Below are 16,394 nucleotides of genomic sequence, written 5' to 3'. Positions count from 1 at the left end.
TGCACTCCAGAAACTCAGAGCCATGACAAAAACCTCCTTGGTTTTTAGGAAAGCTAGCTGCAGGGCTGAAAGCAAAAAGGGGTTCAGTAAAGCCTCCCCTCTTAAATGCTTGAGCTCTTGGTTGAGGAACAAGCTAAAACCAGAAGCAGTGAAGGGACAAAAATCCACTCCCATGTGGGAATGTACCCACACAGCAGATTCTGGCTGCCCTTTGCAGTCTTCACACACCCAGTATCTGTTTTATTATTTTAACCATTTTCCAGGATTTCTGCTGTGCAGCTAATTTTCTTTAATGGGTATGAACTGCCACCAGCCTCTTAACCTTAAATGACCATAATTCCCAACAGAAAGCACTTGGCAATTCTCTCTTTTGCCTTCAATCCAAGAACTTCAAAGTTACTGTGATAAACTACTCAATTATAACACTATCCTGAAGCCCTCTGGCAGCACAATCTGCATATCTTCAGATTGAACATATTTTCATCTCAAGTTTTGCAATGCAGGAAATGAATTCCTGGGACTGGATTTTATGAAATACACTAATTCCACTAGTTTCCAAATCACATGGGCAAGTAGCAACATCACTTGTAAAGAAACACAAACTTCAAAATCATATTCAGCTGAGGTAATTTTATTTTATTTTTTAAAAATAGCGCATTTCATCCCTATAAGATTCAAGTTATTTTTTCTTCTACACACCTGACTTTTCAACAGAGCATGAGAATTTATTTTTATTTCTATTGAGCTCTAAAAAGACTCACACTCTCTGAACATTTCACGTAATTTAGATCAATAGAAGAAAAGCATTCAAAGCCCTCCATCGAAGAGGAAATAAGCCCATGCAAGAGCCACAGGTGGGGCACTGCAGGAGCAGAAGATGCTTTGCAGCAAAGTCTCCTGGAGCCCCACTGTGCCACAAAACACCAGCAGTGTCCACTGAAGCAGCAAAGGCCACCTCCACCACACTGTGCCAGCACAGCCACGGGGGTTTGAGAATTTGAAAGAATTCACTGCTGCCTCATCCTCTGGATTTCTGGCACTCCATCTGCAATACTGGAGCAGTGCAGGCTCTCCAGACAGCAAAGAGACCATGAGGAAGCTGTATCATGGCACAGGAACAGAGGCTGAGCCACCTGGGTTTGCTGAACTTAAAAGGTTAAGGAGAGATGTTACTGCAAAAACCATAACCAGCAGTTTGGACACCACAGACCCCCTTGTCTAGTGAGCAGTAAGAAAGTCACAGGTGGAAGAATATTAGTAGATAAAAAACAAGCCCTGCCACAACCAGCAGTCCTTTCTAAATACTCTGCATAGCTTCAGGAACAAGAACTGCACAGTGTATCCACACAGTTATACAGAGATCTGGCAATTTGGGTATCTCATACAAGAGTGACAATCAACCTACAGTTCAACATTTCACCATTTTTGCTGTAGGTGTTGGATATCACATGTGTGACACTGGATAGTTTCAGTCTCCAGCAAAATTTAAATCATAATTAAACAGCCACACAATAGTTGGAGTGTGCAAATCCCATGCTGCAGTCCATCATATTTTAGTAACACACCTACAGGACAGCTTTTAACTCAAAAAACGTTAGATCCTTTGTTCTGATTGCAGAATGCTTTCAGGTATGAGTCAGACTGTTTTCTTTCTGTCTGAACGACGAGAAAAATGGACCTTGGAGGTTAAGTGCCCTAATTTTGTGAATAAGCTGTCCATTCTTAAGCCCATTATAGCAGTGCTTGGTTAATAACACATATTAAGTGTCCAAAATGATCTGGAACTGCTTGCATGCAACACACTTCTGTCCTCACCCTTATAAAAATAAGAAAAAAATTATTTGGCAAACTACAAATGTTAGGAAGCATCCAGAAAAAAATCCCTTAACTTTTTGCAACTTGTGCAGTGGCTAATTCCCCACAGCTGACTGCAGTGGAAGTCATACCCAAGGCCCACAGACAGCACAAGAATGGATTAAGTCACTCAAGCATTCTGCTTCTTCCAAGGAAACACATGTTTGCCTCAGCCTGCAGGAATTCCTGTCTAATTATTATAGTTTACAGGTTTTATTAGACACATCAAGGAGTTGTTATGCTGACAGCATAATGTTTAGTAGTACATTTTACACTCCTGTGCCCTTCACCTCTGTCCCCAGAGGTCTGCACTTGCTCTTGATGTCTTCCAGATCTCATCTGAAGTGTCACCTGTGCCCTGGTGACAGATAAAGACATCCTGCAGGAAGAATGAAAGGGGTGGAGGTTGTCCTGGCAGGACCTCGTAGAAAGAGGCACCTGGTGACACAATTCCAGCACAGGAGAGAGGGGACAAAGAAGCACCCAGTGGTGCAGGAACACTGCCCCAACCTGCAGGGATGGCATGGGCAAAGGCACAGCCCAGCTGGGGCTCAGGCTGGCAAGGCTCATCAAGAAAAGCTCCTAGCAGTGCATGTGCTGTAAAATAATAACCAAGATATGAGGGTTCAGTGACAGACAGAGGTGCTCAAAGCCTTCACCCACTCACTCCCCCATGCTCTCGTGCTCAAGGAGGACAGAACAGGCAGGAGTGGCAGGGGATCAAGTCCAACATCACTACAGAACTCCTGACCTGGACAAGGCTGCAGGAAGACAGGAACATCTGCTGGGCACAGACCTGGCTGATCCAGCTCAGCCTCACCCTGACACCTCCAACACAGGCAAGGATCACCTCTGCCTTGAAAGAGTTTAAAAGCACAGTATGGCAAAGGGCAGGCTGGACAGCAGCAGCCTCAGTTTAGTCCTGGAAAAGTCACTGCAAGTACTATAGAAGGCAATTTCTGGTCTTCAAGACCCAACCAGACACTTGCCTGTCCGAATTCCCTGTTCTGCTTTGAGCAGAGGCTGAACCAGGAGACCTCCTGAAGTGCCTTCCAACCTTACAAATTCTGTAATTCTACACTTCCTGCAAAGGAAAGGGTAAAACACGTATTTGTTGTCTTTTGTTTCAGGGGAATTCAGGAATAGTAGAAAACTTTAAATATGAAGCATAAAAAAAATAGAAAATACTTTAAAATACAGTTGCTACAGAAACGTAGTTTAATATGAAGAAGCCAGGATATGCACATCACAAAGAGAATGTACAGTTCTGTGTTAGATTGGCTCAAGCATAATTTTAATTCATATTAAAAAAAAAGAAACCCAAGGTTAACAACTGCACATACAAAAAAGTCACTTTTTTTACTTATTTCTTTTCAATTCTCCATCTTGTTTAGCCATTCCTACTTAGCTCTTACAAGTGTAGCTCTTCTTTCATACCCAGCATGACCAGCTGCTTCCATGGACTTCAGCTGGTGAGATCAGCCCAGTGCAATTCCAAAGCTCAAACAGTCACAACGGCTGAAATCAGACAATGTCAAGGATTCTTTAGGCCATATTTTCACTCAACTACCAAATCTCATCAGGACATTAACAGATATGTGCCTTGGCTTCAGTGCTGATCACTTCTGGGCTCATCTGGGGAAAAAAGTATTGCTGCAAACTTCAGCAAAACATACATTGCTTTAATTCTGCATTTCACTTAAAAATGTGGTCTGTGACTGAATAGATCAGTGAAGAAACTGCTGTGTTTGGTGCTCTTCACTAATACAGACGACTTGGTATTTTGGACTCGCAGTATTTCACACCTGCTTCTGACTGCTGTAAAGTCTTGCTAACTTGGAAAGACATTCTATGAACAAACAATTTATTTTAGTGAAGCCCAGTGTGAAAATGGAGCCATGATTTCATCACCCTGCTCACGTTCAGACATGCACAGACAAGAAACCCTTCCCAGATCTTTTCCTGGAAAGGTAAGAGAGATCTCTGTTTATGTTTGGGGCTCCTTTTGTTGCTGTTCAGGGTTTTGTTTTTTTAATTTAAAAAGCATCTAATTTCACCAACTCTATTCATTCCTAGCACCACCACAGTGAGTGTAACACGTCTACAGAGGCCACTAAGGAGCAGAGGAAGCCAAGAAGCTGCAGTAAAATATGTAGGGCAGTTTTAATATGTAAAATTAATTGTGAAGGAAGGGCTGTATTGACTTGAAGTTAGCAACCAGATGTTACAACCAATTTACAAGCAATTTTTTTCACTCTCAAGTAGATTCCCACCTTCCTCATCCCCCTATCCTCATCCCACTTTTGGTTTTTTACTTGCTGCAGCAGAGCTGAATTGATTTCACAATGTTTGCTAAATGAACACAAAAACTCAAGTTTTCCTAAAGACTTTGCACAGAAATCTGATGTTTCAACTCATGAAACTCCACATGCTTATAAAAACCCCTTTGCACTAACCCTGCTGCATGCGTGAGGGCTATGGAAGAACAACCCTGGAAATTACCTATTCCATAAAATGAAGTTAAGATCAACTGGGAATAATCCATTTTCATCTCATAGCAAACTTCATAAGCAATTAGCTAAAGAACTTTCCAGAGGGGAAAAAAACCAAACAGAAAACCAATGCCAAACAAACCCCCCAAAAATCCATAAAACACTTCTGATTGCTCCTTATCTTCTGCTGCCTTTTCATATGTTATCTATTAAAACTCAAAACTCCAAAGGATCATTGGGCTGTTTCCTACACTTTCACATTCTTATCTGAGAAACTTATATCCAGATGTGTGTTTTCATCTCTCTGAAGAACCAGCCTTTCCCTTAGGGCTTTATTTCTCAGTATCTATTTCCACTTCTGGAAAACAAGCTCTCTTTGCTCAAGAATTTCACTTCGATCTTTTTTTTTTTTTTGCACCACTTTATTCTGGTCTCCAGCTAACCTCCCTGCTGCACTTATTAAGGCATTTCAGAAATGCCCAACTGCTTCCCTGTGCCATTCCCTCACAAGGAATTCTCTTTTTGCTGCTCAGCTGTATTCTCAGAACATCATCTCTGACCAGCTCTGCCACTTCAAGAGGATGAGATTTCAGTGCCTCTTCTCACCACTCTACAGCTATTTCACACCAGCTTGTGACCCAGAGGCTCCCACATTGCTCAGGGATGCTGTAACCACTGCTGCCCTCCCCAGACAAAGAGGTTTCATCCAGGTTTGGCCAAAATCAGCATTTCAAAAACCGTTCCTAATATAATGCCTGCCCAGTCTAAACAAAACCATCACACAGACAAAAGACAAACTGGAGAAAATCCATAAGTTAAGTTCCCACTAAAGTCCAGGCAAAACATGCTATAGGACAAGCAGGAAGGCATGAGACATGTAAACTGCTTTCTGGACGCATCTTTTCCTTGCTGAAAGTTCTCAGAGTCATTTAAACAACACAACTGTTTTAATTAAACATTGGTGTCTCCATAGCTGTGGACAAGCAGTGCACACATACATATGCAGGATTACTTTAATGGGCTGGATGTCCTATGATCACATCTGTTATATGAACTTTATATGCTACACACTATATCCTGAGCCAGAGAGAATGGGCAAACTGCTCTTTGCTATTTCCTTACTGGAAGAAGAGAAAAATCATTAATGTAAAGCTAAATTGTATTCCTACATAGGGAATATGTAACAACGCAGAATTTCTTCATTCATTCATCTTGGATAACACAGCAAGGAACACAATACTGAATTCTAGGGAAGTGTTTTCCATTTTTAGATGAGCTGTTTGTTGTCTTCAAAGGAAACCTAAAGTTTGGAATCGGAATATTTTCTACTTTGGGACAAACTGTTTGTGGAAAAAACTATTCCAAGTCAAACTTTTGTATTAGGTCAGCATCTTGTAACATATGACACTGCATTTAATGCTAATACAGAAAACCCTTTTAGGCAGACAGACAACCAAGTACTACTTCAAATGAAAAAGCTGCTAAAATATTTGAAGAAGTGCTTAATATTGCTCAGTGCATACCCAGGGAAAATGTCAGAGATTACAGTCCAGTAGGACAGTTTTGTTAAACTGCCTTAAAATACTTGGGTTTACTCTGACCTGAGAAAGTGAGGAAGGTTCACAACTCATGGCATCTTTTGAAACCTTCATGATTATTTATTAGGTCCCATAACATACACCTCACAGTCTACTAACACTTCTATTTCATACCAGTTAATTATCACATTCCTTACCTGCCACAGGAGTAAGGGAAAAAGACCAACTGCAAAAAAAGCCCAAGGATTCAAGAACAGTCCCCAACTATTAGCATGCACAAGCATGCACCGTGAGGGCTGCTATCAAAATGTTATTTTCTTAATAGTTAAATGCTTATCTTTGGACACATTTCATGAGAAAGTTGATTCCCACACTCTTTCCCTCCACTCTGTGCCTCTCTCCCCTCACAGCAAAGTAGCCAACCTTGACAGAACCCAGCTCTTGAAAAAAAGTTTTGAGACAGATATTAAAAGCTGCATTTGATAGTGCTGTGATTTTGGAGATCAGAACCTCAGCCTCACTAATATGAAATTTATTATCATTTCTATTATCATGCCTAGAAGCACCTTTATGATAGCTTAAAATTTCTTCACGTTGAGCACTGTGCAAACAAAGATTTCCCAAAGGATTTTCTGCAAAGAAAAAAGAGCAAAGGGATGAAGGCAAGCAGATGAAACAGAGTTGATCATACAGCAGGCACTGTCCTCAACTCCAACACAGCCTAACTTGCACTCTGTATTTTTTACTGATATAAGTAAAATTACAGTAAACTTTAAGCTTTGGATAACAAGCTGGGTTTTGGGGTTTTTCTTTTATCAAGGACAGTTCCTCTCAAGAAACAGCACCAAAATGGAAGGAAAAAAAAGAATAAATCTCTCTGAAATAGAGTCCATCACCATCCACCCCACACTTTCTACAAGTATATTGACAGGCTGTTAAAAATGGGCTCCTGGTCTCCAAATCATTAACCTCCAGAGTAGTTTATCCTCCCCCTCCATAGGGCCCTGGCTGAAACAGAATCACCAGACCTGTGTCTCTCTAGACTCAAACAACTGCCAAGGTGCAGGGAAAACATCCTGAAAAATTGCAGGGAGCTGTGGGTGAGTGGCTGAATGCAGAGCCACAGCACAGTGTCACCAGCACTGTGTCCCCACACCACAGCAGAGGGTCAAAGTCTCTCCAGTAAAGTCCTAAACATAACAGAACTGCTAAAAGCCTTCTGACCCAAACCAGACTGACCATTTAAAAGTGAACCAGCGGGCAACACCAATTCCAGAATCAGTTTCGAAGCCAATTTCAGATTTTGCAGACTGATCAATGGGAAGTCAAGGCAAGACCAGCTTTAAAGCACTGAGTTTTCTGCCTCATCTTAACTGCACTCATGTTTGCTGAAAATCGTCCCTTCACCAGTGACAGCAAAGAAGATTTGAACCAATGGCCGAATTCTCATTTCTACCTGAGAGACAAAATTAGGGTCTTAGAAAAAAGAAATAAATCACAAATAGAAAGGTAAAAACCTAATTAAAAGCTCCAGAAATCTATCAATCATAAGATAAAAAACATACATTGCAGCCAAACAGATGGTATAAAAGTGAAATACAAAAATTTATTCTGACAGAGACAACTGACAGACCAGATTCAGTTGCAAGGAAAAAAAAAAAAAAGAAAAATGCTGAAAGTAACTGGCAGAGGCAACAATCAACCTCTTACATTCTCTTTTCTATGGAGATGGCCTTCAACTCAATCTAAAATTCACTGAGTACAGAGCACAGACCTGTCCCCCTTATCTTTGATGTATTTAACACCATTAGACAAACTGTCAGTAGCTTACAAGGCCATTTGCTAATGGGGAAGAAGCAGTTCTTGCTATTGATGAGATCCATTCAAGACCTTAAATGATGATATATCTGACTGGAAAACACTGAAAACAGATTTGAAAATAAGGCATTACAGATCTTCGGAGAAAAGACTTGAAAAACACTGAAAACAGAGCAGCTTGGGCCATATTGGAACCCAAATATGACTGGAACCCAGCCTTTTCTTATCCTGGAAATGGCTTAAACAACAACAAAAAAGTAGAATTGATGCAGCTTTACACTGGCAAACAAAAGCTGTTAATGAAGAGAAAAGGGGTGAAAGCCACAACAGTAGACCTAGATCAAAATCCAGATCATGTTATGCTAAAGCACTTGAATCAATGAGAACTTAGAGAAGCTTCCTGAGAGCTCAGCAGCAGAAAGGAGCCCAGGACAGGATGCACATTCCCACCAGCCTGGCCCTCAGACCTCACAGGAGGATGGGGAATAAAATTCACCTCTGTTATGGTTACATTTTCTCAACACCACTGCTCCCCTCCCCATCCCTGTAACAGCAATGTATGGACAATCACCCGAAGAGACCTTTGCCACATGGCACTTCTAGTCAGTCATTTCAAACATCATTTTTCTTTAAAAAGCTTTGCCATTTGAGGTGCAGTTCAGCTTTGCCCCCCAAACTTATCTCAATTCCTTCCTTCCTCACCTGAGGTGAGAAACTTGCTGTGTGTCCCTCATGAGGAGGACAAATATCCCTGTTTTGTCTTGCAGGAGTGGAAAGGAAGCCCAGCAGGAAAGGAGAAGCCCCTTGAGAGAGCTGTGGAGCCAGCAGATAGGTGTGTGCATCCCTGCAGGTGCTCCCAGCCACACTGGGGCAGATCGAGCACAAGGGGCACTACACAAACTGTATCAAGGGTTCTGGAAAAACTGAACTTCAAGTCATTTGAGCTGTTAGTTCGTGGGAGGGAGCACATCCTGATTTTAATCTTCTGAGTAGGCTCTGCAGTAAACAAGCTAATTTCTTTACATGCTGTCACTGAAAATACTCACTGAATATCCCTATTAGAGCAAAGTTCTTTTCTCCTATTATCCTTATCCCCAAGCGTCTTGTGAGATTTCTGTGAGAAAACAATTTTTTTTTCTGCTCTGTGGAACTTAAGGAATAAACCTAAATACTCCTGAAACACAGAAAACAAGTAATATCAGAAGTCAGTGTCCACACAGGACAAGTTACTTTTGTTTTAAACACAACTGGGAATGGTTGTACACTGATATTTCAAAAGATTACAAGTAGTTCTCACAATAAAGGTCAAATGACAGTGTACAACACAAAGGGTTTTATACAATTATTATACCAATACAAGAATACTAAGATTTATTTACTTTTGGCCTCACATCCCTACAGGTAAGCTACACCTGTGTTCTTTGCTACCTGTTTCTCCAAACCCAGACAATGCACAGGTTCCAGGGATGTGAAAACAATACTCATCACCTGTATTTTAGGACTTCCTAAAAGACAACAACTGCTCTTTAGAGGGGCAATTTCCCTTTAGCCTAATTCTTTTGCATGAATCAGTACTCAACTGCAGAAGTAAGAACATGAATAAAAGCAAATAGTCTCAGAGAAGCTTATTAAAAAGTTCTGCAGGAAGTAGTCTGGTCTCTTTCATCTCAAAATCTAATCCAAATTTGTGCAAATAAATACAGACAATAGCCACGACTTGCTTCTGTAGCTACCAATTTAGAAGAAGCTAATTCCATCCTCCTCCCTGCTCCCATCACTTCAAAACCATGTAACAAATTCAATAGTCCCAGACTGATCCTACACTAGTTCATGCCAATGTCCAGTCAGGCACAACTAGTCAGAGTTACATTAGTAAAGGGAAGAATCTCCATTAAATTAAGGAACTCAGCCAAGTTTTCCCAGGATCAGTCCCTCCAAGAGCAAGCTTTTCCAAGCCAAAGCCATGTACATCCACTTACTGACACATGACCTAGGGAGAAAAATATCTGAGAAATGCTCCATGCAAGGTTTTGGAGACTATTACTACAAACAAATGAGTGGTAATCCCGAGTGGGAAGAACTCTAGCAAGGCAGAATGGCAATATAAGAGTCGTATAATTATATTTGCATGTGTTTAACATCACCTTCTGCAGGAATATGGAAGCATTCAAGACAAGAGCTTAGACTTTATTTGGAGACAGAATTGAGGAAGTTGAAGACTTATTACAAGCCAGTGCAACTTCAGCAGCTCCGTGCACCTAGGCCAAAACCACCATAATAACATATTTGTGTAACAGAAACCCCAGACCACATGAAAACTCAGGAGTAAGCAGATGACTAAGCTCCTAAATTGCACCTAAATGTGGACACACTCAATTTAGCTGCTCAGACAAAGCACAGAACAGATTAGTCTTGCAAGCTTTATCAATTTAGCAAGGTAAAGAATCCTTCAAATGAAAGGCAAAACAAAGTGATGACTAACACAGGAGAGCTATCAATTAAACAAGAGTCTAAGCCACCAAACAAACTCATCAAGAACTCAAACATGGTTAAATTCTCCAAAGAAACTTTCATACATATATAATGTGCTGCTAACAGACAGGGAGATAACCAGGCATGAATGGGAGGAACAACACAAAGGCTCCTGCTTCCCATTCAAACAGAAAGCAGACACTGACCCAGAAGACTCCTGAGCAGTTTCTCCATATCACTTGTTCCTTTCAGAGCTGAAGAACACAACTGTCAGGCAGGTGGCTTTGATCTACTCTCTGCATTTATGCATAATCTCAAACTAAACGTGACTATCAGCATTATTATGTGTTATAAAGAGCCATATGCATAACATTTTCCATCTACAGAAAACATTTCCACTGAAGAAAATTATGTAAATAATCACATCCAAGAAGTGAAATGCAGCTAAGCAAACTCAGATTAGGGGACTTCAACAAAGCAATCCTAAGGAACGCTTCAGAAAGGTAAAATATTTAGGATTCTCATTGATCTATCTACACATCCTTAAATTTGCTTCCTTTATTAGCACGAAGTATCTTGTCAGTTACACAGCTAAAATAACAGAATCGCTGTGCCCATCCCAGAAGTTAACTAATAAATTGCTAGCTTTCTCCAGAACACAAAAGTTCTACTTTTGGTAAGGTGCTAAGTTGCTTCACAAGTGTGGAATAGATCAGCAAATACTAACAACAACCACAAGGTCAGCTCTACCAACCTGCTCAAGGCTTCTGTGGAGCATCACATTTCACAATTTGAGGGAAAGTCTTAGACCTATTTTCATGTCTCTCCTCCTGTGAAAGAGCATGGCTGTCCCTGAGGGTTTCTTCTCCAGAACAAAGATAATTGGAAGTTACTCCTGGAAGTGACAAGGATTTGCTTCACCACTTATTTTTTGCAGACTGAATAATTTCATTGTGCAGCAGTACAGAGTTTTCACCTCTTTTTAGCCCTTCATGAAAACCAAGCCAAAGCTTCCATCTCTACTACACAATTAGGAGACTCTCATAGAATGTAATAACAAGGTAAACTGCAACACAAACCTAACACTGCTTGTTATATTTGGGAAGCTACTATTAAAGATGAATCTGTGTTTAAAAAAAAAAAAGTGATTGTTTTATAACTCTGTTTCTGTGATCAGTGGTTAATCTGTGGATTTCCTTCAAGGCAGAAATCACAGGTAAAATTCCTTACAAACCTGCACCTTCAAAGTCTTCAAGAAAAAAAAAAAGAAAGCATGCATCTCATTTCTCACAAAGAATCAGTAATCAAAGCTAGCTCATTTAATAGAGCTTCTCAATAAGAAATTCTTTTCCCCCTACAGATATTTCCCATTGTTTCCTTAATGTTATATTTTCAGTTTTCCTGGGTTTCATATTAACACAAATTTGAATAATATTTAACTTGGCTCCACTAGCCCAAACAATCTGTAACATTTGTCCAAACATAACTCTAAAAGCTCGGTGGCAAAATATTTTAAGTGGTGCCATTAGATCTCTTACTAATTAAAGCAAAAAGTTTCCGACTTGAACAGGTATGCGGAATTTTTAGCTCAGGAGAATGCAGAGAGAAATAAATACCTTTGCAGAGCATAACAATTTAAAAAGGCACTTCGTGTGTGGCCATCAAGAAACTTGTTAAAATTATTCTCCCAACATATAAACATTTCTCCGAGATTAAAAACAGTTTTGTCAATTTTCAGATACAATCAATTTGGTCTTATTTACAGGCTAAACATACTAGTAGAAGATTACACATCAACCTACAGTTATGTCAGAAATAGTTACAGGTTGCTGTGGACCACAGGGAAAAATCAGATACTCTGATATATCCTGTGGCTGACTGATGTTTCACCTATAAGCAGAGTTTAGACTCAGGGGAATGGAATCTTTTTCTCTCTACTGCTTACATTAGAAAAGTCAAGTTAGTGCAATTAGTAAAAATCTAGATTTGAAAGAACTGATACAAAGTTTAAGACACAGTTGTAATGATGATGTTGGTGAACACTATAAAAACAGCAACTGACAGAATAGACTGACAACAGTATTTAAAATGTGGATTAATGTGTTACTACATGACCTTCTGTATCCTATTTCCACAAGGTTTCAGCCACTGAATGATCTGATCAAACACTATTTATATATGTAAAGAAAAAACCCCAAACAAACCATCCAACACAGCTACATTTCATATTTATCAGTGGTGGTATCTCTGAGGTTAAATGTTCAAACTGAGTATTGTGAAATCGCTACTATTGTTCTTTTTGCACCCATTAATCTAAAATTTAAATCTATAAATAACACCAAAAAGAACAAGACCAAGACAGTGATTATGCTCTCCTTCATTCTTTTTAACACTTATCATGCCAAGGCCAAGAGCCTTCTTCATCTGGCTCAGCTTCCAGCAGGAGGCAAGCAAAGTTCACATCTCTGATGTTCATTCTCACCAATAAAACCCACTAACAACATTAATTCATTCCCCCTAAAACTTCAGCTATAACAAATTACCATTTTGAAATGATTCTCAGGTGGCCAACTAACCTTGTGCTTGTGAATCATTTTAACCTGTAATTTAAAAGTTTAATTCTAGACTTGAACCCTTAAAGCCATCCAAACACCTGACCAGTGAGGCACACAAACCACCCGTGTTATCACACATACTCTGACTGGCATGGCATGCTCCTCTGCTACTGGTTTCTTGTGGGGTTTGTTGTTTCAGGCTTAGGGTTTTTTTGGGCTCTAAAATGCCAGGTTGCTACCCATCAATTTTAGAGCACACAGTCTCAGGCACAGAAGTTAAGGTTTCTACAGCACTGACATCTGAAAGCTATTGCTCACACAGCTGAGGTTAAAAGGAGGGCTGATATGGCCACAACACATTAAAGGTTGTAGAAGAGTGTAGTAAGAAAGCTGCATGTTGCTATCATTTAAGAGCTCTCAGCACTATAAAACACATTTAGAAACAGCCAAGGATTCTATAAAAATTCATTCTGGGACGGAACTTAGCCTTTAGGAGTGCTCTTTGCACAGAAACTTTGTTTGCTTAGTAACCTCATCCAGCTTTCTTCCTCGCAGCAAAAACTGCCTGAGAATTTGAAGTTTCCCCAACTCTATGACCCAGAAGGAAATAAAACAGGAAGTCAGGCCATACAATCTACAGCATTTGCTTACAAGTTCAAAACCATTTTAAGTTATCAGCTAATGCACACGAGGCAGAGCTGCCTGCACTCTCCTGGGGTCATCCCCGGAGCGCCGTGCGGAGCCCGGCGGCAGCTCTGTTTAACATTCCTCCCCGGACGTGTCCCTATCTAGCACCGGGCATTCTCTGAGATGTGCCATCTGCTATGCATTAACACACGTCACAGACGCCGTCCCCTGCACCGGGCGAGTGCCAGAACTCTATCAGAAAACTCAAGTTTGCTTTCAGCTTTCTCCCTAGGAATTCACTGAGCAAGGAAAAGCAGGCAGCTAAAAAACTCACTAGAACTTGCAATACAGAGCATTTGCTATGAACGCATTCATTATTCTCCGTGCTCCCCACAGCGTTACATTGCTATCATAAACCCTGGAGCAGATTAAAAATTGAATAACCAGCTTCCCCGCAGCAGTTTAAAACAGAAATTAGAGGCTGTTTAATGGGACTGCTCCATTTGAATTAGTTTATGGAAGCAGTCGGTTTTCCATGGTGATGAAATCACCATGCTGAGAAAGTAAGAGAAACAGCTACCAGCCGCCAGGTGAAAACATCCAGGTTTCTAATTGCATATTAAATTGGTGTTTGCATTGACAGTGATTACAGCCGGGAGCACTCCAGGTACAGCTCCGAACTCCATTTCAAGCAAGTCCCTGCAAAACCCGATCAGGCGGCAGCTGAAACTTAATGTGAAACTCTGAAACTGATGTTTGTACAAAGGCACAGCGGCAGGATCGCTGGAACTCCCGAAAAGCTCCTCCCCTTCCCTCCTGAAAACATTAATCCGTGTTGGATTGCTGGAACTCCTGTTCCCAAGTACTCTGCACTGATAGGCAGGTGTTGGGGAACTCGTCCCAGGTGTTCCTACAAGTACTCGAGAAGCCCTTAACGGTTTGTACTTACAGTCTCTCGGCATTCCTGGGAATATCCCTCGGTACGGTTTTGAGTCCCAGTCCATGACAATCCACGTTGGAAGCGATACACGTACATTTATGCGGGCATCCTCCAACAGGCAGCCAACTCACGGAGCTCCAAAAGCTCAGGAGCATTGCAAGGCACAGAAACGCACTTCTTCCACCACACAACATGGTTCTTGATCGCTTCAGTGGGTATAAAAGTGAGGGCGAGCAGCCGGCCCTTAAAGATGAAATGCCTCTAAGAAGAAAGGGAAAAGAAAACAAGAGGCTCTTAGTACAGCCCAAGGGAACCCACCACTGCCATCATCGCCGGAGCACCAGCAGAGCTTCAAAGCGCCCGAGAAGGTCACGTTAGGTGGAAGAAGGTGGGGAATTGCCTTTCGGGCTCAGGTTTCTTTCTGTTATCTACGAACGGTACCAGAAGGCAGATAGTTTAACAGAGCTCGAGCCAGATGCGTCCTCAGATGAAAGAGAACCCGGGAGCGGAGGCAAACACACACAAAACATCCATCAGAAGCGGCGGCAACCTCCAAAACAGCCTCCTCCGCTCTGCACCGCCCCACCTGGGCCGGGCAGGTAACCCGCGGAGGGGACGGCCGGGGCTTCGCAGCGACCCCTCGGCCGCGGGCCCGGCGCCCGGCGCGGGCTGTGTCGGGGCCGTGCGGGGCTGCGGCGGAGCCGTGCGGGGCTGCGGCGGAGCCGTGCGGGGCTGCGGCGGAGCCGTGCCGGGCTGTAGCGGAGCTGTAGCGGAGCCGTGCCGGAGCAGCGCTGCCGCCGCTGCCGAGCCGAGCGCCGATGGAGCGGGGATGGAGCGGGCGCGCCCCCCCCGCAGCGCCATTGGCCGCCGCGCCTGACGTCACCGCCCGCTCAGCGCGGGCCGCGCAGCGCCGCGAGTTCGGGACCGCGGGGCGCCGGGACGGGACAGGGAGCGGGATAGACACCGGGACAGGCACCGAGCGCAGCGGGGCCGCCCGGGGGCAGCGCGGAGGGCGCTCGGCAGCGCCTCGCAGTCCCTTACTCCCTTGCCCGCCCGGCGCTGTGCCGGGGGACGCGGCTCCCGGAGCGGGGGCCAGCCCGCCCCCGGTTCGGGTTTCGGCAAGGAATGTGCGGCTGCAGCACGGGAAGGAGCGCGCAGCGGCCCCGCGCTGCCCTGCGGCCGGGGGGCTCCGCTGCCTTTTGTTCCCCGCGTTCGCTCTCCCCGAGTACCCCCTGGCGGCGGCTGCTCCGCCGGTGACACCCGGGCTGCTCCCGGGGCTCCCCCGCACACCGCCACGCTCCTTCTGCAGCCCCAGCGCCTCTCGCCCCGCCACTCCGCTGGGACCGCTGCTGGGTTTCGAGCGCTCAAGTTCAGCACCAAGTTGAACCTGAGCATAATTTTGCTAAATAAGACATAGCAGGCTCCCTGAGCATGGTAATTCTGGTCCGATTTGGTGCGGTTTAGGGATCAGAATATTTTATCTAAAGAGGACCAAAAAAGGCAGCGCACCCCAAAAACCCTAGAGCACTGTTAAAATGGCAAGTCCTGCCACAAGGCATTTAAGGTAAGTCTTGGCGCCTTAGCAGAAAGGGTGTCCCTGTAGTACATCATACATGCAGAGACTTCCTGACCCAAAATAGAGCTGGTGTATGCACATAATGAAAATCTGCCTGTTTCAATAAACCTCGTTCCTTATTTTCCAGACTTAAAAATAGTTCAAAAGACAGGTTTATGACTAACTTACTTGGGAACACAGATAATCTGTTCTTTATCTACATCACAAACTTGTGGTCCATGACTATGGAGTCCAGGCTCTGATCCTGTGGATAGGGAAGTTTTCAACAAGGATCGTGGCCACCATTACCACAAAACCCCCACAATGCTCCAAAGATTTGACAAGGCTGAGTTACATTAGGACTTAAGTTCTCAGGTTGTGCCCAGAATGTGTTCTCTTTTTTTAGAAAAGGACATGTATTTTAAGTGAAAGGCTTGTAGGAAAAACACGACTGTAAGTTGTTCACTGCAAGCTACAGACACAACATTCCAGTGTGCAGGGGCACATCCTAAATACCTGTTCCTTTCTGTTTTGAAGCTTGGA

General features: G+C 43.0%; 1 protein-coding gene across 2 annotated transcripts in view; it reads right to left on the bottom strand.

Annotated features, from left to right (window-relative positions):
- SLIT3 (slit guidance ligand 3) overlaps positions 1-15,093 on the bottom strand; it is a 457,068-nt gene extending 441,975 nt beyond the window's left edge. The window contains exons 1-2 of one of the 2 annotated variants that reach the window (XM_085073420.1): positions 14,738-15,093; positions 14,306-14,555 (exon numbers count right to left, since the gene is read on the bottom strand). In XM_085073420.1, the coding sequence (XP_084929546.1) occupies positions 14,306-14,490 (185 nt within the window). In that variant the 5' untranslated portion in view covers positions 14,491-14,555; positions 14,738-15,093. Of the gene's footprint in view, positions 1-14,305 lie in introns of both variants that reach the window. The other variant, XM_085073421.1, reaches the window with a different exon arrangement.
- Between the last annotated feature and the right edge of the window lie 1,301 nt (positions 15,094-16,394).

This window comes from Lichenostomus cassidix, chromosome 13 (assembly GCF_008360975.1).
Source record: "Lichenostomus cassidix isolate B80296 chromosome 13, HeHo_3.0, whole genome shotgun sequence".
Lineage (NCBI taxonomy): Eukaryota > Metazoa > Chordata > Aves > Passeriformes > Meliphagidae > Lichenostomus > Lichenostomus cassidix.
The sequence above is the reverse complement of the archived record's forward strand: the minus strand, read 5'-3'. Positions and strand labels throughout refer to the sequence as shown.